We start from the raw sequence: 27725 nt of genomic DNA, 5'->3' as shown, positions 1-27725 counted from the left end.
AGTGTACTTTTTTGTACTTTATTTCGGTATGGGCAGAGAACATTGATAGTCAAGGCAGGAAAACATAAGACTACCGGTGTTATGCAAATTAATATTTCATTTATTTTAATTAAATTGTTCCAAAGGTGATGATTAGTGTATTATTAACGATAAACTAATTATGTTTTCTGAAAATATGAACAACTAAAGTCAGTTGTGTTATAAATTTAATTTTTTATTTATTTATTTCATTTAAAGTATACATATGTCATAGAATATAAACAAATATCAAGTATATGCTTAAATGTGATAAAAACATTTTAAATATGCTATGTTTGTGTTAATATTTGTTTATTGTGGTGCACTTTATGATTTCAAACAAAAAAATACAGGTTGTATTTGACGTAATTTCAATAAAATGTGCTTGAAATGCAGTCTACAACGACCCTTGTCTAGAACGATCGCATCGCTTATCGCCCCTGATATCACTAGGTGGCCGTAGATTCGTGACATCATCTGAGACAAACAGCTGTGACAAGAGCCGGGGAATTCAATGGGGCAGCTAGTGAGGCGGGCGATTATAGATATTTAAAACAGTCGCGCTATGTGTAATTGCTATATTGATAAGTGGAAATGTATCCGTATATATAATATACAATCTAACATACCCTGATATAATAAAAACGATCGATCGTTTACTCATTCTAATCGTTATATTCTTGGCTATATTATTGTTATGTTCTTTAGGTCAAAAGTCATTTGACATAGTGTACGTGTGTGTCAACTCAGGTTCGAGGAGGTTGCGCTTCACTTTTGTCTGTAAATTAAAATTGACAGATTAATCAAAGACATGAAGTTTGATCTAGATTTTTTCAAATCAACTTCACGCTGGGAGATTACATGAGATGACATGCGCAAGTCACGTGATTCAGCTTTTAGAGTATCTTAGGGAAAAAGTGCATTGAGATATGTAACCATATGGGAGGGTTTTGGGGGTTGGGTGTAATCTTTCAGCGTGAAGTTGATTTGAAAAAATTTAGATCAAACTTCATGTCTTCGTTTAATCTGTCAAATTTTTCAAATCAACCACGCTGAGAGATCCCACGAGATTTTAGAGTCATTGCCTTTTTTTTAAACAACAATGCAACATTTTGAAGATTCATCATACTTTAATATGTGAAATGTATCCAATAAAATATGTTACAACAAAACTAATGCAGCAGTTCACTCAAGGCAGTATTTCCTTGCAATTGGCTTCTGTCACAACACTCACATATCTCTGATAGAAACGGAAAAAGTATTTTCCTGGCTCCAGCCTGCTGATGCCATTATTTTCTGAACAGTAACAACTCTACTAGAGGCTGCACTAGTTGCAGCTGATCTTGTGCTGTGTGCACCGAATATTGACACATCCACACCTGCTTCGGACATGACAGATTTCAACCATCTGGATATGGTGCTTCTAAACACTGGACCATGCGGTGATACAGTACCAAGAAATAGCTGTGTATTGGTGCCTCTAATGACTTTGGTTCTATTTACATACTCCAGCATAGTACTATAAACACACAGAGAAAGTTTGTCTATTAACTTGGGGATGTGAATAGGAGCCTGGTGATGAGCAGGTCGTGTAGTCTTTAAAATCTTATCCACATAAATAGTCAGTTTATCAGAAGTAAAATGAACATTGCCACATCAATAAGGTGTAAAAACTGGCCTCTTTGGACAGTAACTAAAGCTAATAACATAACTAACTTTTTGGTTAAACTAAGAAGATCTAAAGACTGTAAAGGCTTAAGTTTTTCTAAATGTTCTACAACTCTATCTACATTCCAAGTTTCCGTATATCTTGGTAAACTTGGTCGGTTTGTGAAAACGCCTTTTAAAAATCTACAAACTAATGGGTGATTTCCCACTGGATTGTTCACGGATATGTCCAAAGAACTGATCGCTGATCGTGCAGTATTGATTGCACTATAACCAATACCTCTTTGATAAAGTGACACGAGAAAGTCTAGTACCACATTTATATGCTTAGATGGTCGATATGGATCAATCTCCCCTGACTGGCAAAATTGCACCCACTGCGCGATATAACACCCATACTGTTGTTTTGTCCCTTGTCTCCAAGATGCTGTGATGATATTGGCAACGTCAGCTGAAATTCCTTCGTCCTCCAAAGCTGTCCTGATACAGGAAAAACTCCGAGACGCAGCTGTTGCAGTGGATGTTGTCTGTCCTGTCGTGTTGGATGATAAAGCGACCGACTGACTGGTGGGAGGATGAAACTCTGATCGCATATCAGGCGTAGTAATACTGGAAACCATATCTGAGTTGGCCAGATTGGCGCCACAATTATCATCAATTCCACCTGATCCTCCTCCAGTTTGCGTAACACTCGGTGTAGAATGCTGAAAGGAGGAAAAGAGTACATTATGTATTTAGACCAATTTATGGTAAAAGCGTCCACACCAAGCGCTTGTGGGTCAGGTAAGAATGAAACATAACATGAAAGTTTGTAGTTTAGTCTTGATGCAAATAAATCAACCTGTAAGCCTGGTCACATACGAAAAATGGCACTGAATACGGTAGGGGAAAGTGTCCATTCCATATCGTCGGAAAGCGTTCGTGATAGCGAATCTGCCTGAGTGTTTGAACTACCAGGTATGTGTGAGGCTGATAACCAAATGTTTGGTTCCATACACCAACACCAAAGTTTTTTAACTAGTGTGTGTAATTCCTCTAAACGGCCTCACATACGCTGGATATACGACACTGCTACTGTATTGTCTATCTGTGACCTTATATGTACATTTGTCTTGGTATTACACAAACTTTGTAAAACAAGGAAAGCAACTTTCAACTCCAACACATTAATATGATGTTGTTTCTCCACATATGACCAGTGTCCTCCTCTGTGTAAATTTGAATCATGCATAATACCACCCCAACTTGACTTGGAGCTGTCGGTACTAATCACAAAGTCTGCTGGGGGCCTAATTAGGTGTTTAACGGACATGGAAAGATTATCTATCCACCACTGCAAATCTTGAAGACTAGCATAAGATAACTTAATCCTTCCTTCAAAGTCACCTTTTTGTTGTTTAAGACCTAAGTCCTTTTCCCGTTCAAGATTTTTATAAAACAATGGGGCATACTGTACTCCTGGTTCCGCTGCAACAAGCTTCCCTACCAATATTGCCACATCCCGTATAACAACAATTTGCCTGCGTTTCAGACACTCACACATATGGATAATTTGTTCCTTCTTCTCATGTGGAAGTGAGATAGTCTTTTTAATAGAGTTCAATACAAAACCAAGAAAAACAATATCCTGTGTAGGATGCAAAACTGATTTGTCAGGATGAATTGTAAACCCTAAACTGTCCACTAGGGTCACAGTATCCAATATATTCTGTTCACATGCTGCCTTCGAAGGTGACACTAGCAAACTATCATTTAAATAAGCTAGATTAGTATGTCCTTGTTTTCGAAGTGTGGAAAAAAGTGGTTTCGGGAGTTTTGTGAATATTCTCGGAGCCGAAGCAAGCCCATTCGGTAAGCAAGTGAATTGATAAACTGTGTTGTTCCATACAAATTTAAGGTATTTTCTATAATTGTTCGCGATATTCACGGAGTAGTATGCATCTTTCAAATCAATGGAAGCGAACCAACACTGAGGTGTAACAAGACTAATTGCTGCTTTAATTGTTTCCATCTTAAAATGGCCTCGTATCCACACACTGATTTAATTTTTTTCAAATTTAAAATTAGTCTGTGTGTACCATCTTTTCTCGGCCTTGTGAAATAGTCAAGAAAAACCCATCTGTGACATTGTTAGTTTTCTCTATAACTTTTTATTCCAAAAGTTTGTCCACTTGGGCTTGTAAAATAGCACATTGGTGTGTAGGATATATGCAAGACTTCCGTTGATATAATTCACTAGGCTCTGAAGAGAACTCGATATTGCACCCTCTCACTATTTGCAGAATATCCCTGTCACTGGTAAGTGTAGTCCAATAAGAAAAATGGTTTTGAATTTTTCCTGCCACAAAATTTTCTGGCTTGTTAGTAATATTACTCACATGTTCGTCCAAGTTGTTCACAGTTTGTGATTCTGCGTTGATTTCGGCGGTTTGACACTCTGTCTCTTGTCGCCTACAAAAGGACCAGATGTCCTAGGAGTTGTTTGACGAAGAGGATGTCGGAAACCTCTGGCAGCATAATGGTTGTTATAGGGTTGGAATCTAGTCGGGCCTAGTAACCGCTGGAGAGGTGACTTATAGTTGGTCCTACTGCCTCTAAGGCCCCCTCTGTAGCTTCCTCTATAAGCCCCTGTAAGACTCGGCTGTAACTTGTGTGTAATGTTTTTGGCATCAGTCAACTCTCTGAAACGTTTATCCAGATCATCCCCAAATAAAAGATCACTGACTAGGGTGTCCTAACTACAACATATAATGAAATGAAATGTAGTAGAAATATTTGCTATGCAGTGAGAATTGGCATTTGTAATAAGCATTATAACATGTATATATATTCGTCATAAACTCGAGTATAATTCCAAAATAGAAAATATATTTTTCATATATTAGAAACTTACCTGCACAACTCTTTGTAAGACTGGTGTAAATGTGGCTGAATAGCCTCTCGTCATCTGACAGTCAGATCCGTATATAGTATTTGGATGAGTTTGAACGAGTCCATTGCCAATTTCATACATTCTGATATATCTCCACCGAAAATTGGCCTATTCTCCCTCCTGAAAGTATTCATATTGTCAATCAAATATAGCAGGGGAAAAGAAATGGAACATGCCGTGCTCTGCAAAATTTGGAGCCCCACGTCCAAATCTCTCGCGTTCCGTGTCATGCTCTGCCAAACGGCTTTGTTAACACGAGGAGTTTTGAGTGTGGAGCAATTCCCTGGCCGTTTGTGCAATTCTAGTAAAGCTTTACGTTTCTCTTTGGAAATTTTCATTCGAAAACCATTGCTGACAGCGCTGGCAAGACCTTGAGAAATATCTGGTCCGCATTTGTCCTCTGTATTGAAAAAAATCGCTTAAGTCCGAGATAATGTCCTGAGAAAGTCTCGTAATGACGTCACTTCCGGTGCACGCGCTGGATACAAACAAACACACAAGTATTTACGATGTTGTGTTTCGTCGTAAGGTGTAATCACCAGAGCCTTCGTGAGACTTGCAATTTTTTTCGGTTTCCAAAACATTTGTTAAGGTAATGGGAGAAACTGTGCAGGTTGGTTAACATGAAAAACAACTTCAAGTAAAGATTTCCTTTATTTTATTTGGCAAATGTAAACACTGGTACTTCGCCCGGTCATCGTCAGCTGATCAATGTACTCGGCTCTGTCATCAAAGATAAACCAATAATACAGCATTATATATTGTCTTTTCGACTTGTGTACTGTACATACTTAACAATTGATCAATATATTTTTTTTCACTTTAAAATACAGATAGTGGGTTCTGATCACGAGTCGCAAATTACAGCTAATAAGTCACCACTACGTGTACTGATATTTTCTAGCCACCGGTGTTCTTAAATTACCATTTATTGAATGAAAATTATTTTCAAATAACATATATATAAATATATTATTATCTCAGGAGATAATTTTAAACAATTTTTAAACGAAAACTTTGAAGATTAATATTTAGTAATACTTTAAACTTTTTACTATGAAATTTAAATTCAAGTCCTTATAGATTATTTAAATTTGATATATATCTTTCTTGATATTTTGATGCCTTAACTGATCATAAGAAATTATTAAATATGTAGTTAAAAATGTATAACCAGTTATAATATATTAAGGTCCATGTACCCTGGCCATGGTCACCTGTACAATTATCAGTTTAAAAAAAAACTAACATGAACAATTATGTTATGAAGGTTGCAATTTACAAACATAGTCTATACATGTGCCATATGAAAAAAGTATGGAAGTATATATGCTACATGATGCCATGCAATTTCTATATTGAAAATTTATACATCAATCTATATACAATGTAGTAACAAGGACATAGTCATTCAGATCCCCTGTCAATGGAGATAGCAAAGCTGAAGTAAGTTTGATTGTGGAGACTTATGTGTATGGAAAAAAAAACAGGAAAAAGGAAGTTGAGCTAAAGAAAGATGGAGTATAATTCAAGTAGAGCGGGGCTGCAATCGTTGAATCAGGTATACAGCCTTGACATTTATAATAGACTATATACACAAAGATGGGTGGAGTTTTGCAAAGTAACATTTACCATTTACCATGATATTTTCAGCAATGTTTCCATGGTAACGGAAAAAGTGCAAAAAATGAAAACCTAAAAATAGCAAAAGGTACTACTAGACCATAAAAAGAATGTGTCTGTGAAGTTTCGTGGTTAACGATTGCACATCGGCCCATTTCTTTTTCATTTCTTCCATTTTTCTATTTATCATGCTACTGGAATTTACTCTGAAAAAAATGATTTCATTGATGTTATACAATTAAAAATTGTATTATGCACAATATAACAAAATCAAAAAGGTATCATTTTCAATGTATTTTGGGTTTATGAAGTCAAAGTAAAAAACGAAATAATATAGACGTATTTTCAAATACATTCCAAAATTCCATTCCATTACATTTTCATTTTATTATGGGAGCGTCATGATATCCTAGAAGCAGAATACTTTTTTATGCAAGTGATAAGAATAGAATGGTTTTTACTGTCAGTACAGTTATTGCCAATTAATGTTATATAATACATTTATTAATAAAATAGCAATTTGTGACCAGACATGGATGTCTTTTAACCATCCCTGGCCATCTAACTTGGTAACTTAACTAAAGTTCAATTAAAGTGGAGGTCTGTTGAACTATATTATGATTTTGTAAGAGTTAGTTCCCTTCTGAAAACGTTATGAAAACGTTTCTTATCAAGTTTGATTATAAAAGTTTTCAATAATTATACTACGTGTAGTTTGTATTAGCTACTTCATGGCAAGTGTGTTAATGCGCTGTGGTGATACACTGCTTGCAACATAAACATTTGTTCAAAATAAAAAGAAAGTAAGACAGTGTAAAGGGTTTGTCACTTACTGGTTAGGGATACAGCTCCAAATTTCATGCTTACGTTCGGCAGTAACAGACCGGGAGAATTTGGCTTTTAAGATAGCATTTCGGGGTAGCACCGCTTCAGCTAATGCTACCAGTTCGCTCTCTGTCAAATTTGGCTTCTGCTTGTTTTTCGCCTCCATTATATTGGCAGACGTCAACATGAACGTTGCAGAAACGACGTAAATATGACGTAGATTACGTCATATGGTTGACGTAGCGTCTGGGCATGTTGCCAAACTTTGACGTTACACGTGTAAGTGAAAGTGAAAGAAGAAAATCGCCTGCGTGACGACGGTAACAAACAACAAAACCTATCTTCATGCTTAGAGAGTTCCAAAATCGTAACTTACGAATGTTCGTAAGTTAAGTTTACGATGGGAACTTACGAATGCTTTAGTAAAACAGATCCCAGCATGTCAGGGGCCCAATATCAGGTCTGTAGGCCTCTTAGTTATTCACAAGAAGTTGTTTAAAGAATTTAAGCCTATTTGACCCCTGTTGTGACCTTGAATGAAGGCCAAGGTCATTCATTTGAACAAACTTGGTAGCTCTTCATCCCAGCATGCTACAGGCCTAATATCAGTACCCTGGGCCTTCTGGTTCTTGAGAAGAAGTTGTTTGTGGATTATAGACTTTTTGACCCCTGTGACCTTGAATGAAGATCAAGGTCATTCATTTAAACAGACTTGATAGCCCTTCATCCCAGCATTTCAGGGGCCAAATATCAGTTCTCAAGGCCTTCTGGTTCTTGAGAAGTAGTCGTTTAAATATTTTAGCCTTTTTGAAACCTGTGACCTTCAATGAAGATCAAGGTCAATCATTTGAACAAACTTGATAGCCCTTCATCCCAGCATGTCAGAGGCCCAATATCAGGTCTGTAGACCTCTTAAATATTCACAAGAAGTTGTTTAAAGGATCTTGGCCTATTTTACCCCTGTGACCTTGAATGAAGGTTAAGGTCATTCATTTGAACAAACTTGGTAGCCCTTCATCCCAGCATGCTACGGGCTCAATATTAGTACCCTGGGCCTTCTGATACTTGAGAAGAAGTTGTTTGAGGATTTTAGCCTTTTTGACCCCTGTGACCTTGAATGAAGAACAAGGTCATTCATTTGAACAAACTTGGTAGCCCTTCATCCCAGCATTCTACAGGCCAAATATCAGTACCCTTGGCATTTCGGTTTTTGAGAAGATCGTTTGAATGAAAAGTTTACGCACTGCTGATGGCGCACGGCGCACGACGATGGACGGTGCATGATGACAATAGGTCATCCTGACCCTTCGGGTCAGATGACCTTAAAATGCCACTAAGCTTGTAGCTTGTCAGTTTAAAGCAATAATTTTACAAGGACAGTTTAGGACCCATCTTATAAAACCCACGTGTGTTTTGACTTTTTCCCTACGTAATGAGCATCGCTTTTTCCCTACGTAATGAGCATCGCTAGATCTATAAGGAGTTTCATATGCAATTTTACTATAGATATGAAAATTTGTTAAAATATCTGAAATAAAAAAAATACTAGTCAAGTGAATGTTGATGCAATTTGAAGAATATTTGTTTTGTTTTGATACATGTATATAGATCGGTAAAGCTAACTAGTCATTCAGTTTTGTTAAGCTGGATGAGAGGCCGGAGCGTAGCATTCAGTACCAATTTACCTGTGGATTTGGCGACAGTAATAGAGGCGATAAATAACACGGCTACAGTATACTCATTTCTTGATGTCCAGAAACGATAGCGTGACGGCACGTAAAACACTTCAATTCGGTTACACTCATTCAATACATTGAGACAAGTCAGCGGTAGAGCGGTAGGGGTCTATATAGCAAGGTTGTAAAAGTCAGTAGATCTAAGTGTAGTCAAACAATTAGTATAATAACATATAACATTGGGGGATAATATAATATGATGACCGTTGCTGTTGATAGCACGCAAAACTAAATAAACCAAATCAATTAAAGTATGTGTAGAAAATGTGAAGCATGTGAGATCCGGCAATCACTGACAGTTCTTGACCTCTGTGCAATACACAACGTTACAATATATAGTGTAAAAGTTATCTCCCGTAGTTACGGAGATTGCTGATAGGATTAGTAGGTATAGTGTTCCGGTTGAGAACCTGAGTGAGTTTATAATGGAAGGTGTATACACACCTCCATAAAAATGATTGCCCTTCCCTAATGATGTTTCATACCAATATGGATGAAATCCATCCAAGGATGAAGAAGGAGTAGGATTTAAAAACTTAAAATTAAGAAAATTTCCTCTTTGGGGCCCCGCTCCTCTGCCCCTAGGGGTCGGATCTATCTCATTTATGTAAAATATGATTGTCCTTTCCCAAGGATGTTTCACACCAAATACATGTATGGATGTAATTCACACGGACGGTGCACGGCGACCGACGAAACACGATGACAATAGGTCATCCTGATATTCGGTCAGATGACCTAAAAATGTTTATAATATCAAATAATTGGATATATGGAATTTGAAGATGAATCAGATTGATAGCAGATTATTTTTTGATCAAAAATGATTACAATATTAAGCTACTGACAAGGACTTATCAATCCTTGGCTACCACAGTTGAAAATTATTTTTAATTCATCTCCGGAACTGGTTCCAGTTGAAATGATACTTGCATGTAGACGTTCTGTAAAACACAAGGAAACCCTTGTGATCAGCCCCATCAATTTTAGAGTTTTGAATCCCCACCCTATAAGGATGCTACCATTGCATTATTATTGCTGTCCAATGCTTAGTTTCAGAGAAGTCATTTATATGGAAATAGCCAAATTGAGCTCTTTTGACCCTGCCCTTCAGGCCCCTGAGGGTCAACCCCATCATTTGAACAATTTTGAATCCCCACCCTATAAAGATGCTACCATTGCATAATGAGTGCTATCCCATGCTTAGTTTCAGAGAAGAAGTCGTTTACCTTGAAATAGCCAAATTGACCCCTTTTGATCCCGCCCCTCAGGCCCCCAGGGAGTCAGCCCCATCATTTGTACAATTTTTAATCCCCACTCTATAAGGATGCAACCATTGCATTATGGGTGCTATCCAATGCTTAGTTTCAGAGAAGAAGTTGTTTATGTGGAAATAGCCAAATTGAACCCTTTTGGCCCCGCCCCTCACGCCCCTGGGTGTCAGCCCAATCCTTTGTACAATTCTCAGTTATTAGCCTATAAGGATGCTGCCAGTCAAATTTTCTTGAAATCCAACCAACGATTATGGAGAAGAAGTCGATTGTTGACAGAACGACAAACGGCGGATGATGGACGACAGACGACGGACTACAGATGACGGATGCTGGACGCAACGGTATGGCATAAGCTCATCTTGGTCCTTCGGACCAGGTGAGCTAATAAACACATATATACAAATATATGTTTGTTAAAGATTGAAACAGCTTTTTACTGCAAGTGTCATTCTACGGCAGAATTATGAAAAAGAAGTCAGCATTTTCATTGATCTACAAAAGTTGTAGTCCAAAAAATCTCACTTCGAGTAATACAAACATTTTATATATGATTTTTGTCATTCAGGCCAAAATTTTAATTTTATTATTAAGTTTAATGAATATGCTATATATATTCATGTGGTGAACGTGGCTAAAATGTAGTTAAGTGGTAACATCTAAACGTGCTTTAATATCAGGGCTCAACAAATACGTTTGTCCGACTTGTTCGTACCAGTAGAAATCTGTATACATTATGATACACACTTGCCCGCTAAATTTTAAAGTGATGTTTTGTAAACCAAATGATGGTATAACAACAATTCTCTTTTGCATTTCTATGTATTTTTGTTGTTGTTGTTGTTGTTTTAACCGATTGATAAGAGGTCAAATAACTGATTACGAATAATAATTTGTTGTTAGGAAACATTTTTGCTGCGTCAAATATGAAAAAATGCTGAAAAATTACCATTTTTGAGCTTAAAATCTTATTTTTTCATTTCCTGCGTTCAAATCACTACATATATTGGATTGTTTGGTCCTGACATGTATTTATTGTTCTATTGAAGTCATTTTGATACCTCATTTGTCTACTTTAGTTGGAAAATGTCAATGTTATGATTATTTTTCATTTTTCAGTGAAATTCGAGATGGTGGCCATCTTGATGACGTCATAACCGGAACTTATACGATGTTAACATTGGTTTTTGTTGTTTTGTTGCTTAAACTGATTGATAAGTGGTCAAAAAACTTATTATATCACTGCATATATTGTTTTTTTTTATCCTGATATATATTTGTTGGTCTATTATGGTCATTTTGATACCTCATTTGTCTACTTCAGTTGAAAAATGTCAATGTTATGACTATTTTTCAATTTTTAGTGAAATTCGAGATGGCGGCCATCTTGATGTCGTCATAACCGGAAGTTCATCCCAACTTATGCAATGTTAACATTTTGATTAGTGATCAGTGGGTCATAAGGGTTCAGAAAAATATTGGTTCGGAGGTTTGGGGGGGTGCATGTGGGAACCTCCTAGCTATAGCCCATGGCCTATATTAACTGCCGTTAGTTGGAAGATTACGCCACCTTGGACATTTACGAAATGTTCAACGTCTGTCATGCGCATTTTGATCAGTAGACCATGTTTATTCTAAATTTTGTTAGAGTTGTCTTTCTTTCATTGTGGATTTACACATCCATGTGGCATAATGTAGTCTTGATAAACGCATCTCCGTTTCGCCCTGAAATTTATTTGCTCCTGAACTAATATGACTCAAATTACCAAAATCATTGCTGTGACAATTTTGATGTTTGAGGTGAAATATTGATTTCATTTTTTCCGTTGCAGGATCACTGTCACTAGAAGTGATTAAACGTGTGGGGCGAACCAACTTCGGAGCGAAATATTTTCGTTACAAAATGTCTTCATGCATTGTAAACAACATTTTCTGGATGAAAGTCTAAGTACATGGTACACAATTCACGTGAAAATTTCCAAATTGGATAGTGTATATGGTAAGGATATGAAAGCAGTAATTTGCTATTCCCATTTCAACATTACAGATACGCTTATTTCAGTAATTTTCATATTCAAAATTTGCGATTTAAAATTCCCGTTGAAACCAAAGTTGTTGAATACACTGCTGCTAGGAGCGCTAGTATCTGTGAACAATTTCAAAGCCAATCATATTAAGGAAATTGAATGAAAGAGAATTTTGCACCACGATCACAAAGGCGAGGTCATTAACCTTGCCAAAAAGAGGAGTACATGATATGTAACTCTTCTGTGACCAGCTGGGATCCTGTTCATGTGAAATCGCGGTCAGGATCCCGTTTTGTTCCACATTAATTACCCATCGACAAAAAAAAATTTTGATTAATATTGAAATGAGACTTCAACAAGACTGAAACCTCACAAAAGCAGATCCGTAAAATGACCATTACTGATGTTAATGTGATGAGATCTGGCCCTGATTTCTCGAAACAAACTTAAGTCAAAAACATAAAAGTTACATAAGGAGAAAAACTTAAGTTTTGACATAAGTCTGCACTTAAGTTTCAAGAAATCAGGGCCAGATTAGGTTCTTACATTTCCCTGACTACTTGTGGCTGCCCCTCGTATCTTTGTCCCAGGTGTTTTGATTTGTTTACCAGTCAGCATATTTGTATTCCTAGTGTAGAGACTTCGCTGAAGTGGTATTTTCCCCTGAAATTGAACAATTAAAGGTATTCATGATTGTTATGAAACGGAAACATTTCTCATAAGCTGAATGGAAATAATGGTAAAACAAGAGGCCAAGAGGGCCTGTATCACCCACCAGGTTTGTAATGCCAAGTAATGTTCTGAATACAGGTTCAATGTTTCTTTTCTGAAGGAATTTGAATATTTACCTCTAAATCCCCTATTGGGCCCCACCCCTCCTACCCCCAAGGATGTATGTGGCAAAATTTGGTTACAATCCATGCAGAACTCTATGACAAGTAGAGATTTATAGGATTTACCTCTAATTCCTCTCTTCGGCCCTGCCCCTCCTGCCCTCGGGAGGTCAGAGCCAAAATTTATATAAGTTCTGTTCCCCTTCTCCCAAGGATGATTGTGACCAAATTCGGTTACAATCCATCCAGAACTCTAGGACAAGTAGCGATTTATAGGATTTACCTCTTATTCCCCTATTTGGCCCAACCCCTCCTGCCCCCGGGAGGTCACAGTCAAATTTTATACAAATTTTGTTCTCCTTCGCCCACGGATGTGTGTGGCCAAATTTGGTTACAATTCCCATGCAGAACTTTAGAACAAGTATTGATTTATAGGCCTGTATGGCACAACTAGGGACCAAGGGTACGTGAAGTTTGAACAAAATCCCTTCAGTATTTCTCAAGAAATATCTATAACAAACTTTACCTGCCAAAATCAAAGATGGCTGTCTGGCGGCCATCTTGTTTTTCCGATCAGCCTCAAAATCTGTATGGCACGACTAGGGACAAATGGTAACCTCCATGTGAAATTTGAACAAAATTCCTTCAGTAGTTCTCAAGAAATATCGATAACAAACTTCAACTGACAAAATCAAAGATGGCTGCCTGGTGGCTATCTTGTTTTTCTGATCAGCCTCAAAATCTGTATGGCACAAATATGGACCAAAGACCCTCCATGTGAAGTTTGAACAAAATCCCTGCAGTAGTTTTTAAGAAATAGTGATAACAAGCATTGTTTACGGACAGATGACGGACGACATACGACGGACCATGGACTACGGACACAGGGCGATTTGAAACTAGAAGTCAGTCGGTGTCAGTTATTTTATAAATTTCACTTTTTAATCTATGGAGATTATTTGGTTTCATCAAACCTGTGAATTCAGAAGAAGATTTTTTAAATTTTAGCCATTTTGACTCATTTTGGCCCCGCCCGTCTGGTCCCTTGGGGTCAGCCAGGACCAATATGGATATGGTGTTAAAATGCTATTTCATGCTAATAATTCTAACCCAATTTGACTCATTTCCTATTAAAACTAAGCAAATAATGTTCATAAATGTGTTTTTCCTATATAGACTATAGTAAATTTGACCCCCTCCCCAGGGGAAAATCTGAGATCCGAGGGCCATGAAATTCACAATTTTTGTAAAGGGCCTTAAGACCTTCCAATCTATGAAGAGTATTTGGTTCCATCAAATCTGTGAATTCAGAAGAAAATATTTGAAGTTTTAGCTTATTTGACACTTTTTGCCCCCCCCCCCCCCCCCCCCCAAAGGCCCCTGTGGGTCGGCAAGGACCAATATGAAAATGACTATAAAATGCTATCTCAGGCTAATAATTCTAACCCAGTTTGACTAATTTCCTATGAAAAATAAGCAAATAACATTCATACATGTGTTTTTCCTATATAAACTATAGTAAAGTTGACCCCCTTCCCAGGGGGAAACACAAGACCCCAGGATCATATAATTCACAATTTTTGTAAAGGACCTTAAGACCTTTCCATCTATGAAGAGTATTTGATTCCATCACATCTGTGAGTGGAGAAGAAGATTTTTGAAATTATAGTCAATTTTACCCCTTTTGGCCCCTCCCACATCCCCAAGGGGGGATGGGGACCATATAATTCACAATTTTGATTGGCCTTATGCCTCAGAAGGTTTGTGCAAATTTCATTGAATTTGCTTCAGTGGTTTTTGAGAAGAAGTTGAAAATGTAAATTGTTTACGGACATACGACAGACGACGCACGACAGACAACGCACGACGGACGACGACGGACAAAAGGCGATTAGAATAGGTCACTTGAGACTTTGTCTCAGGTGACCTAAAAATTATGTTCCCCTTCTCCCAAGGATGTTTGTGGCCAAATTTGGTTACAATCCATGCTGAACTCTAAGACAAGTAGTGATTTATATGATTTACCTCTAATTCACGTATTGGGCCCTGCCCCTCCTGCCCCCAGGGGCTTAGAGCCAAAATTTATACAAGTTCTGTTCACCTTTCCCAAAGGATGTTTGTGGCCAAAGGAGCAGTGGCAATAATGAGGCTTAATGGCCCAAAAAAAAATCAATTTATGATACACATTTAATACATATTTTCTATTAATGTGATACTTGATAGATAAAAAGAATTTGGCAGAAAAATTGTGACGTCACCACCCCAAAAATTTGGCGGGAAATGTCACTTTATTTTTAGAAATAACTTAAAATGGCAAAATTTTTGTTGTTCAATTAATTATTTAACTACCTCCGCATTTGTTTACCACCGCATTTGTTTACCAGCCTTAAATGTTGCATATAGAACTATCAGCCTACAATGTAGACTATATCCAAAAATATTTTTGGTACATTCTTGCGGAGGCATTCAAAATTAAACAAGTATGTGAGAAAATGGAGCCTTTTTCAGGCCTATGTATCTACGCTGTCATAACATAAAGTTACATCTTGGGCGGATCGATTTCGGATCAGTAAATTATTGAGATATGATGATAAAATATATATAATCAGCAAGACGTAATCGGCTCTTTGCTATGAAAATAAATCATTAATTTCCCCCCTTTTTCCGCGTCTCTAGGGCCGTTTTCAATTATACGATTTGACTGGTTGGACCTAGTTGTTCGTTTTTAAATTAAAAGCGGACCTGGTGATTTTATATTGTTTTGAGAAGAGCCTTGACAAAGCCCTCACAGGCATGTATCATAAACTGCAGGTCCGTCAGGATTTATACTTGAAATAAAGACTTTACAGACAGTCGAACCAGTTGTTCCGAATAAACGAAAACGGCCTTAATTAAATAAATAAGATCGATGCGATGTAGCCTATCACTTCCGGGTTAACGATCACGTCGTATTGTTTACACGTAACCATTCAAGAACGAGCCTGTTTTATCGACTAGATAGATCTAATTCCTACTATCAACAAAGACGAAATGTAGTCAGATAACTTCACAAGGAAGGTAAGTACACTAAAGTACCAACAAGATCTTTTTTTTAATATTAGGCCTAACGCTTTGTTTCATACGTTGAGCTGTCGTAGGAGCCTGTCATGAACATGTACAGCTGCTTTTGACAGACGTAAAAACAACTAAGATTATGCAATAATTCCCTCATGAAATCGTCGTATACTACAATATAACTGAATTTTCTTATAATAAAAATAACAACAGGAAAATTTTTCTTCATTTGTTTGTGGATATTTTTATCGTGTGCTGTTTAAATATTGGGAAAAAATATGTACTAAAAATAGCCCAGAGTCGTCCGAGAAGATTTCTAATGTCATCGAATAAGCATCAACAAAAACATTCGTTCTAACCAAAAATCAATACTTCGTACGCCTAAAATATGCGAGATATTATATGAATTGCTAATCAAGTTAAACAAACTTACTATATTTATGATATATAACCAAATTATTGTTTGGATGCAATTTATTGCAAGCGAATTACGGCTGAACTAACTTTGCTCAAACTTTCAATGCAATTGTTGAATGGCGCACAAAGCTCAACTGGTTAGGAGGCCGTCATGCAGTTTTAAAGGTAGATAGTTCGAAACCTGACTACGGAGTCTTTTATTTTTATTTTTTTTTTTTTCGGTATTCATTTATTTTCCAAAATATGAAATAGCATTATCACCTTCCGAAATCATTTTGTCATCTTATTTCCATTAATTAAATGTACACATTGTTTAAAGGAGCCCACTTTAACAGCTGGATTCTGGGCCTAATATATATGGTAAAAAGGTTTTGATTGTTTTGATTTGGTCTATCAATAGCCAGGGTCATATTAGAAATGCTGGAGTGCCCGCCTACATGGCAAAAACCTTTTAACCCTTCGACCACCGCAGCCACATGTGGGGAAATGTAATATCATAATCATAAAATATACTGAAGACCAAAAACATTTACAATCAACTTGTAAGCAAATGTATACGTTTCAAATCTTGCGATTATCTGGATTAAATCAAGATGGTTTTCAACTTGCTTTTTTTTATCTGACATTTTATCACATATAATGAAAGCTAATATTATCAAATGTGTTTATCGACGTGTTTAAACATAGTTTTTAGATTACTTTACTTATACTATATAGTGTATAACGTGATTTTTGTTATGCGATTGATCCCTTCACATTGATATTTCTGTTGCTGACTGACTAGTGACCACATGTACATCATTAATTTATTTACAATCCTGTTTATTTTCTATAAACTGTTTGTTTCTTGTATTACACATGTTCCGTGAAGTTTAAAATATAATCCCGGTTTGCTGTCATTTAGCTTCTTTGCTGAGCCTTAATTTTATTTAACATAATTAATGTAAAATGTTTAATCGCTTTGATGTATCAAAATAGCATAATTAATCAGTTAAGTAAAATTATATAAATCAGATGTCGCATACGTTTTTTTGAAGTCTAAAATATTTTTACTTTGCATGTATTTCAGAATGGGACCAAGGGCATACCCTTGTGTGGTTTTTTCTTAACGAAAAAAAACAACAGAGCGGTGGCCTGTCAATGGAGATAAGTCATTGAAGAAGTACTTGTTGAAAACATTTCTTATCCAAACACAAGATGGCGACGTGATTTGTGGTAAGTGCCGTCAACAACATCATAGACATCGACTATCAAACATTCCTTCTTCGACCATTTTCAAACAATCAACTGATCAGAGTATTTTTTCAGCGAAGAAAAACAGACTGTCTTCTCCAAGAAACATAACGTTGCCAATAACATCAACAGGTGGAAGTCACACTAAGTGTGTTGTTTGTCAAGACTCTCCATCCCATTTAGTTGTAGTACCACGCGGCACAAAGTACAATCTGTTTTTAAGAAAAAGGTATCTTATTATCAAGTAGTGCTAGGTGTTGTTCTATACACATTTCAAATGGACTTTTTAACTTTGAAGCATTGGAAAACATTGTAGCATCCCATGATTCTATGTCTATGAACAGAACAGATATCACACATTTGATTTAAAGTATTAGAGATGCCGCCAACAAAAACAAAGATCAACGTATTGATTTTGATTCTCCTGATGCCCTCAGTAGCGATGATTATTTAGTACTCACTGGGTTAGAAAAGGAACAATTTTATGACTTGTGTTCTCATTTGAAAAGTACATTGCGCAATACAAAGAACACAAGTATGAAATCATGTGTTGGTATATTTCTCACCAAGTTGAAAGGAGGTGTGTCAAATAGAATGCTGTCAACCGTGTTAAATATAGGAAAGGATATCATTAGGCGAGCAGTTTCATCAGCAAAACGCTATTGTAAAGGATTTCATCCCATCATACTTAGGATTCCAACATATCAGCCGTGAGGATGTAATTACGAAACACACAAAACCTTTGGCACAGACCCTATTTGGAGGACTTCTGCAGCCAGCTATTCTAGTTATCGATAGAACATATATATGCATCCAGAAGAGTGGTCAATACTTGTTTCAACGTAGAAGTTATAGTATGCACAAGCATAAGCCACTGGTAAAACCTATGATGTTTGTTACAACTTCAGGATACATTGTAAGTGTTTTAGTACCGTACTTGACAGACAGCAAAAATAATGATAGAGGCATCCTTAATCACATTATTAGAAGAAACTGTGAAGAAATAAATTATTGGCTTACAGATAATGATGTGGTTATAGTTGACAGGGGATTTCGGGATTCTGTTGAGCTGTTACAAGAACTCGGAATACAAACAGAGATGCCAACATTTTCCAAGAAAAGACAACACACTACAGCAGAGAGCAATGCTTCCCGTCTTGTGACCAAAATTAGGTAATTTTTGTTGCAGTATATTAATTCTTGCCTCTATGGTAGCATTCATTCGCTTTCCAAATATCATTTACCACAGAACGAATATCAAAGGAAACTTATTTAATCAATTCAATGAATAACACTGATTGTAACATTAGGTTGCTTATTTGTGTTATCAGGAACAACATTCAAAAATATATTGCTCACATTTCTACTTTGTAATTTCAGCCTTAGTAGAAATTATGGTCATACTATGGGCTTTAAATTTATTTCACTGAATTCTGGAGTTTGATAAAACTAAGGCACGATATTTTGTAAAATTTCAGATGGGTGGTGGAGTCTGTGAATGGCCGTCTGAAGACATGGAAGTACTTGGATAGAATACTACCGAACTCACAGATACCCTACAAAGGCGATATGGTTCAGATAGTATGTGCCAGTTAAATAAGTATCGGTTAGAGCTTAGCACGGGTGATACACAACAGGATGAGTTGTTAGGGGCAAACATGTTGTTTCTGTCCAAACAGAAAAACAACTTACAGGCGAAGATTGAAGAAGAAGGGCTTGCATCTAAAAGGATTCTATGGACCAAAATTGATAGTAGTGCGTCCATTCTTTTTCCAATATTGTCAGAAGAGGATTTGCGTAATCTTAAAACGCTTGGTGTTTATCAGATAAAGCTGATGGTATCTGGGGTTTGCGTGACATTCCGACAAAGAATTTCATGTAGGAAAGGATTGGTCACAGTTCTTGATGGATGCAGCTAGTCCAGAACCAGTTATGGTTGATCACAGCGACGAAGAGTCATTGGAATAGTGACTTGCAAAATGAAATTATTCACCTTATATATGCAGATTCCATTCATATTTTATCCTTGTTGCTATTATCAAGCAATTGCTGCTTTTGTTGATGCGGATGCAATTGTTTGAAGAGTTGCATTGGAGGTGTCATGACCCGTACTTTGTTGAAACCCCATTTAAACATCGTGTAGCTCACTTACTTTAACCGTGACCGCCATGTTCATTTGTTTTTCGGAAATCTTCTCGAGTTTACCCACAAGCACAACACTACATAATTTGCATAATGTACTCACGATATGTAAAGTCGAGGAGCGTTCTGAGAGAAAAATGAACATGGCGGTGACGGTTAAAGTAAGTGAGCTACACGATGTTTAAATGGAGTTTCTACAAAATACGGGTCACGACACCTCCAAAGGAGATTGTGGATGAACACAGTTATGGGTACTGTTTACCACCACAAGCGTAGATTTTGTGATTTTGGCTTGGTTTTTGAGGTACCCATTAGAGCCGAGACGACATTTTGACCGGACAGGGAAATGTCTACCTAGCATATTTGACGTAAATTTCCTGATTCATCAAGCCATAACTTCGTCAATACTTGGCCAATTTTGTTCATCAAGAACTCAATGGAAAGATAAATTATTTCTCTTTAATGTAAGATATCCGTCAATGTTGTATAGAACCAATTTATTAAAATAATCACGGTTTTAAAAAAATAGGTCCGTTTTTTTCGACCGCCGAGTTCATACCCTTGATACTACAATATATATATATGTATACTATTGGTTAAAAATTTTCGTGCCAGGTCCCTGTGCTCCTGCCTTAGGGAGGTCAGAGCCAAAATTTATAAAAGTTCTGTTCCCCTTCTCTCAAGGATGTTTGTGGTCAAATTTGGTAGCGATTTAGAGGATTTATCTCTAGCTCTTCTCTTGGGACCCGCCCCTCCTGCCCTCGGGAGGTCAGAACCAAACTTTATAAAAGTTCTGTTCCCCTTCTCCCAAGGATGTTTGTGGCCAAATTTGGTAATAATCCATGCAAAACTCTAGTACAAATAGTGATTTAAAGGATTTACCTCTATTTCCACAATTGGGCCCCGCCCCTACTGCCCCCTTATAGGTCAGAGCCAAAATCTAGGCAAAGTCTGTTCCCTTTCCCCTAACGATGTATCTGGCCAAATTTGATTACATTTCATGCAGAACTCTATGACCAGTAGCGATTTAAAGGATTTACCTCGCGCTATTGGGCCCCGCCCCTACTGCCCCCTCGGGGTCAGAGCCAAAATCTAGGCAAAGTCTGTTCCCTTTCCCCTAACGATGTATCTGGCCAAATTTGATTACATTCGATGCAGAACTCTATGATCTGTAGCGATTTATAGGATTTACCTTTAATTGCCCTATTGGGTCCCACCCCTACTGCCCCAAGGGGGTCAGAGCCAAAATTTAGGCAAAGTCTGTTTCCTTTCCCCCAAGGATGTATCTGGCCAAATTTGGTTACATTCCATGCAGAATTCTATGTCCAGTAGCGATTTAAAGGATATACCTCTATTTGCCATATTGGGCCCCGCCCCTACTGCCCCCTGGGGGTCAGAGCCAAAATTTATACAAACACTGTTCCCCTTCCCCAAAGGATGTTTGTGGCCAAATTTGGTTACAATCCATGCAGAATTCTATGAATAGTAACGATTTAACGGAAATATTGACGGAGCAGATAATCTTAAAACTTCTCTCTAGAAATCAATTGTAAACGTAAAAATTTCAAATTTGACATCATAAAAGCTAGTTACCTAGCACTTATTCTGAAATAATTTTATATTCAAACAACGTTCTATGACGTTACCATTTCAAAACACATGTCTACAATTAACTCGATAAATGTGGCTAAGAAACTAATTTAGATAATAAATAGTTTTAAGTCATTAAATCATGTTACGATTGAATGCAAAATGACATTAGGAATAAGGATTAAAAATATGTAAATTTACTAATAATATAGCAAAATTTTCACTTGCATACTGTATAATGGCCACTGACTGCTGTATAAACCGTAGCAAAACACATGGAATCTGCTGAAAAAGGTAACCCTCGTATAATTATCTATAATATGAAGTTAAGAGAAAAATCTGGATCCAAGCACAGGTAAGAAAATTTTCACAATTATAATCTTGAAAAAGTGTTCCAGTTTGAGTAGCATCCCAGCTTTGATTTATTGTATAGTTTTCCATACTGCATAGCTTATTTCTATAGGTGACTTATGCTTTTTAAGTTGAAGAAGAAAGTATTTCAAATTATTCTGTAGCGGGATTGGACTGTGTTGATTATCGTTGACCAGGTAGCTCAGTAGTAGAGCATTCGCCTTGTGTTCAGAGATCCCGGGTTTGAATCCCGGTCTGGGCACTACATTTCCTTCTCTCCCGTTACAAAAATGGCGCCCAGCTTAAATACCCATGGTAGTAGTATAACGGTCTCAATTGTCGTCGAAAGCGGAGACTTTGACATAGAAGTGAGGTGTGTAGTGGGATTGGACTGGGTTGATCATCGGTGATCAGGTAGAGCATTCGGCTAGTGTGCGGAGGTCCCAGGTTTGAATCCCAGTCTGCTACATTTCCCTTCTCTGCTGTTACAATTCTTTACTATTGGTAACACAAACAAGTTACTAGTAGCGATTAACGAGAAGCACATATCTATCCCCGGACCAACTTCTATATGATATTTTTTAAATAAGTAAACTACATTAAATTTATCCATGTAAAACTTTTATTCGCGTCTAAATGTAAACAATATGAAGATACATATAGAGATACGGTATTGCCATATAATATGTATGCAATTTCTTATGAACTGCGCTCATACAAGGCTTTGCCTTAATTCATGTTAAGCCTACTTCAGTTAGACCTGAATAAACAAAACAAAAACTTACGCAACATCGTAATCGTGCAATGTCCCAGCCTAACGTCCCAGCCTAACTTCAAGAACATCGGAGTGCATTTCCAATGCAGTCTTTGAACTAAGATATGCTCCATATGGTTTAGTTAGATAACAGTTTCGATGCTTAAAAAAGGTCGATTCAATTTAATAGAATAACGTGTCTCTCACTTGGTGGGCGCCGCCATATTGGCCAATGGATACGGTAATTTCCACACATGCGCACAAACGCTTCCGGAAGACAACTCGTACTCCCGGGCCGTTCAAAATTAGATTTGTTCAAAAACTGTCACCATTACACATGTAGAAACATAATATGACTGAATGCATGGCCTTAAAAGGCGCAGCCAGATGTTTCAGTAACAATTAAATATACAATGTTAAAAAGTTCAATTGATGGCAATAACGGAGCCGAATTTCTGTTTATTTTATATTCTGTGACTGTGGGTCATAGACACAATCATATTTCATTCGAAAGCTTTAATTTTATTTTTCCATAGCCTCGGTAAAAAAACAAAAACATTAATACAGATGGCTTTTGCTGGAAATACTTTCGAATTAACTTCATACAAACATCTTATTATTGCATACATCTCGGTTATCTGCATAAGGTGTAAATATATATAGAAAGGAGAAGAGAAAGGAGAATATTGCATTTTGCAATAACGATAGTGAGGGTGAATTTTATTTCCTTAAAAGTGCAAAGTGTATGAAGATTTCATATTAGAAAACCATTTTTTTTGTCCGATATTCCAACATGTTTAAGTTGGTTCAATTACTTAATGCTCAATTAATTAATGCACAAAATATAAAAGAATAAAATAATCTTTGAAACTATATTTCATTAGCCCTAGAAAAGAACATTACTGTAATTAAGATTAAGACCAAGTTTTGTGCTCTCTTTCTCTACTACAATACATTTCAATTTTATGAAGAATGTATGTTTTTATCAAAGTTGTGTGAGTGTGGCGTATATCGTCACTGTAAACCAAAAGCAAATAGAGAATCTGAACCCATAACAAGTTATGATTGACAGTTGTCACCACAAGATGAATTAGCCGTGGTCAGTGTATACCTAATTATATGGTAATTATATAGTGTATACGGTGTAATTGTAAAGGCGCTGATATCCCACAAAATTACGGTAAACTGTACGGGAAAGAACAAATCAAATCATGAATATTAGTAAATCAATACATGTCTATATATAAAGGATACAATTCAATTCTGCCTCATACATTCTGTTGGTCTCATGTAAAACTCAAGCCGTTCTCTTCGAAATTTCAGTGCATGTAATCATAATTCACATAATTAAAACTTATTTTAACGTCTTTCATAACTAAGAACAAACAAGTTGCTCAAATTCACTAAATTTTTGACACATGTACATTTGATTTCTAATAGTTTAACAAAATGTTTCACATACTATCATTTGGACGTTTTCTATTTAATTAATGAGAAAGATAATCTATTTCTTGTAATTTCTTAGATACTGATATGTGAGCTACATGTAATTCGTTTTGTAAGATAATGTTACAAGCAAAACTTACCACATATTTTACAGTGAACATTTAGAAGACAAATGTATATAATGAACACACTGAACATATTGAAAAAATTTGCAATAATTAAAGATTTGAATATATTTATTACTTTAACTGCATTCTCAATATTTTCCGTTTGTCAAAATATCAAAAACTCCTACTAAACAAGTACAAGTAATTTCCCAGTTAAATGCTAGCACTTCCCTTTTCAACAATATCTTCGTCTCAACCATACATGAATCGACGAGAAATCAATACTAAAAGTATTTTGAAGACATTTCAAATTGATTTCTTACTTGAATATTAGATCTATCAAACGCTGCTAGAGATCGTGAACGTAAAAAAAAATCATCATTTGAAACATCATTTACTTGTATATGTAGGTATACAGTATTAACCTAACCAACCATCTTTAATAAGATAGACAACAAACATGTTCATTTTATTTAAATTTACTTTTAATTAATCTCAATGTGTTCCGTCATAAGCTTTGTCTTATATCTGCCTACATAAAAGTGAGGCCGTTTCGACTGGGGCCGTTTTAACTGGGGCCGTTATTGCAGTGGGGCCGTTTTAACCGTACTCCTCATTTATTCACACCCTATCCTTGTTCCAAAACCCCCATTTGAGAAGGAAATCCACATATACTCGATATTACAATATCCCATAATGCCTAGCGCGTAACAGGAGTTCCGGTTGCTTGGTACATGTAAACAAACGATTGCGGAACAAGTTCCCATCTCAGAGTTTATACTAGATAAAACGAGTAAATGTAGATACAGCCGTTGTTTTGGTGAAAGCATATTATGAGAAGGGATTTTTATTTCCGTAACAGATATTCCGTTTTTGGTCAGCTGATTATATTAGAAGGTGGTTATCACTTGAACGCTTGCAAATAAAGAGCAATAGCACTGAGCTTTTGCTGGATGAAGATTACGTTCGTCGGATCATAAAACAGTACAAGTATTAGCTGCCCAAAAAGCTAGGTGGGCTACGCGGATGCTTAACCCGTTGATTGGACAAAATATGGAAATATTAAACAATGGTATTATGATATTGTTTAGCAATTTTAATTGTTTTGTTGAAAGCCATTTTATAATTTGTGAGCTTGTGTTAGTGCAAGGTAGCCAGGTCTGGTACTAGTCCGCTAAACCTGCCTATTTTAAGTTGATTGGCTGCCGTTGGCTCTACTAAATGTGTACAGTATACGGCGGCCATTACAAATGTGTGAAATAGAAGGGTCTCGGAAGTATTTCATTGTACACAGTTGTTTGATTTCATAAATGGGATGTAACATGGGGGCAAAGGAGTACATAAGATCCCAATATAAAGGTATGTGTACGTTTTCCCGGCATTGCATGGACGATATATTAGAAATATGCCGCTGACGTAGCGTAGGCCAAATCTGGCCTACGATTTCACATTTTTAAGAGGTACCGCGAGCTGACTATATATTAGGGGAAAAAAAAGCTTATAATAGAGGCAGGTTTAGCGGACTAGTAAGGTACAGGCGAACAGTTTTAATACTTTAGCTTCCAACAAATTAAAAAGGGTTTTATTCAGATATTGCTATGCTCAGAGAAAAGGCAAAGAAAATTTTGAACTTAATCTAATATGTTTCTATATTTTTCTATGGTCCGTTTTCATTCCGCTTTTAGTATGTACCGTCATCCCGCATTTTAGTATGTTCCATGTCCCATTAATAATATATCTGATTATTAATGTTACATGATGATGATCTGAATTAAATAAGAAATATAAAAGTAATGTCTCGAACATGTTATACTACTACATATATATTTGTTCCATCTGTAAATGGAACCAGATTTAATTAAAATGCCCGATTAATTTCTAGAAAATCCTTATTCAGAATACTTTTACCACGAATGCTTGTTCTACACCGAAATCTAATTAACGGATGCAAGCGCACATGTGACCATGCTTTATCAGGAAGATGGCGTCCGAATCCGAACAGATTAAGTCTGTTTCCGTAATTCGTTTTAATATTACTTCAACAGGCAGTGCTTGTAACACACCGAACATCCATCCGATTCAAGCGTTCTTGCTACATGGCTATCCTGCAAGATGGCGTGATTTGCATCCGATTCTAACTGCTACGCCTCAGGCGGCGTAGCAAAAAGCGTTTGAACCGCTAGATTATAGGTGGTGGCTAAATCTTGTATCCGGTGCCGCACCCGCGCCGGGGACCCGCGCCGGAGACACACGTCGAGCTTTGGTTATATTCGTTTTTCTCTTCAAGGACAGTCTACATATGAAATGAGAGACGTAAGGTGCGATAACAGAGTTATCGTTCCTTCGGAACGAATGTTAACACAACAACTTTTACCTACCAACACGCTTATAACCGCAAGTTGAGTAATAAGGAAACTCAATGGGGACAACCTACGTCACCGGAAGTGATATCGGACACACAAAAACAATGAAAAAACGCCCGCTTCAAGATGAAAATCGGCTGAAATTATGACATAAAAGCAATGCATCTTCTTAACCTATCGTGCGTCAAAGACAGTGTATTGTTAGAGACTCTGTGAAATTATTATATGTCGTCAAACTAGCTCAGATTATGCAAACACCTCGACACAATATTTTTTGACAGCAGGGATATCGGTCACATTTTATTCACTAAAACGTTATAAATTGCAAATAAATAAATTTTGCTGCCACAAAACTGTCCCGTTTACTAATATGTAATATATGACTATTGGAAGAAAATATTTCATTCAGTATATCTGCTAGTGGAGAATCATATACGGTGCTTAATTAGAAGTTATGAAAGTGATATCGGTCACACTTAGATTTTTAGGGATGACGGTCACATCCAAAGTTACGAAAACTGCGGATAAGACGCCAAAATACTTTGATTGAATTTATCTGATCTTGAAAGACGACTTTTGAACCCCCTATCAGCAAATGGTTAACGAGCTATTGAAATCGCTTTTCGTCTATTGCTCATCATCCGTCTGTCTTTTTTTCATAGCGTGGCTATTGGTCACATTTTATTCACCGAAAATATGTCAAGTGTATTTTTTTTAACTTTACTGTTATTTACTGATATAAAATACCTTATATTTCAAAAAGTAGCTATAGTTCATTTTATCCGCTACAAAAGTGACATACATGTATAACCTAGTTGGCGTTTTGTTGTTTTTAAAAAAAGATATCGTTCACAGGGTAACGGTCACATCCAAAGATTTTTAAATGCTTTGTCGCTTCGTAAAGATTGCTGAAATATTGCAGCGTTGTTTTCCCTAACTAATCATTCAGGTAAAGAGGAAATACTACCGAGATACATGATACATCATGAACTATTATCGTAACTATTTTTTTGCTGAATACTTTGGTTATTTGTACACTGTATATTGTTTAGTTTTTGTCTATACATGTATTTGTACACACCCTTTGTTCTTGCATTGTCTTTGCGTATAATTTAAAAACTTTGCAGTGACAATATAGAAAAAACTACATAAAACTTAAAGATGTAAAGGCATCCGATAAAACAAAAGGAAAAGCACACTGATCTATAAGCTACAGAAATACGTGAATACATGATAGACAGGATCACTGAGGGTTTTTAGCTGATAGCGTTAGTACAGTTCTACATGTCAGTTCACTAATAATTTCTCCACAGATTTAACACACAATAACGATTG

At 36.6% G+C, this 27725-nt stretch overlaps 1 protein-coding gene and 1 pseudogene across 1 annotated transcript in view; one reads left to right on the top strand and one right to left on the bottom strand.

Annotated features, from left to right (window-relative positions):
• LOC138316560 (protein SCO1 homolog, mitochondrial-like) overlaps window positions 1–22536 on the bottom strand; it is an 81748-nt gene extending 59212 nt beyond the window's left edge. Inside the window, exons 1-2 of the mRNA XM_069258244.1 lie at window positions 22506–22536; window positions 12647–12763 (exon numbers count right to left, since the gene is read on the bottom strand). Of these exons, the coding sequence (XP_069114345.1) occupies window positions 12647–12718 (72 nt within the window). The 5' untranslated portion in view covers window positions 12719–12763; window positions 22506–22536. The remainder of the gene's footprint in view (window positions 1–12646; window positions 12764–22505) is intronic.
• LOC138316552 (uncharacterized) lies at window positions 16303–19761 on the top strand (annotated as a pseudogene).
• Window positions 22537–27725: the final 5189 nt, after the last annotated feature.

The sequence above is a fragment of the Argopecten irradians genome, chromosome 1, assembly GCF_041381155.1.
Source record: "Argopecten irradians isolate NY chromosome 1, Ai_NY, whole genome shotgun sequence".
Lineage (NCBI taxonomy): Eukaryota > Metazoa > Mollusca > Bivalvia > Pectinida > Pectinidae > Argopecten > Argopecten irradians.
This window is presented reverse-complemented; position numbering and strand designations above follow the sequence as displayed.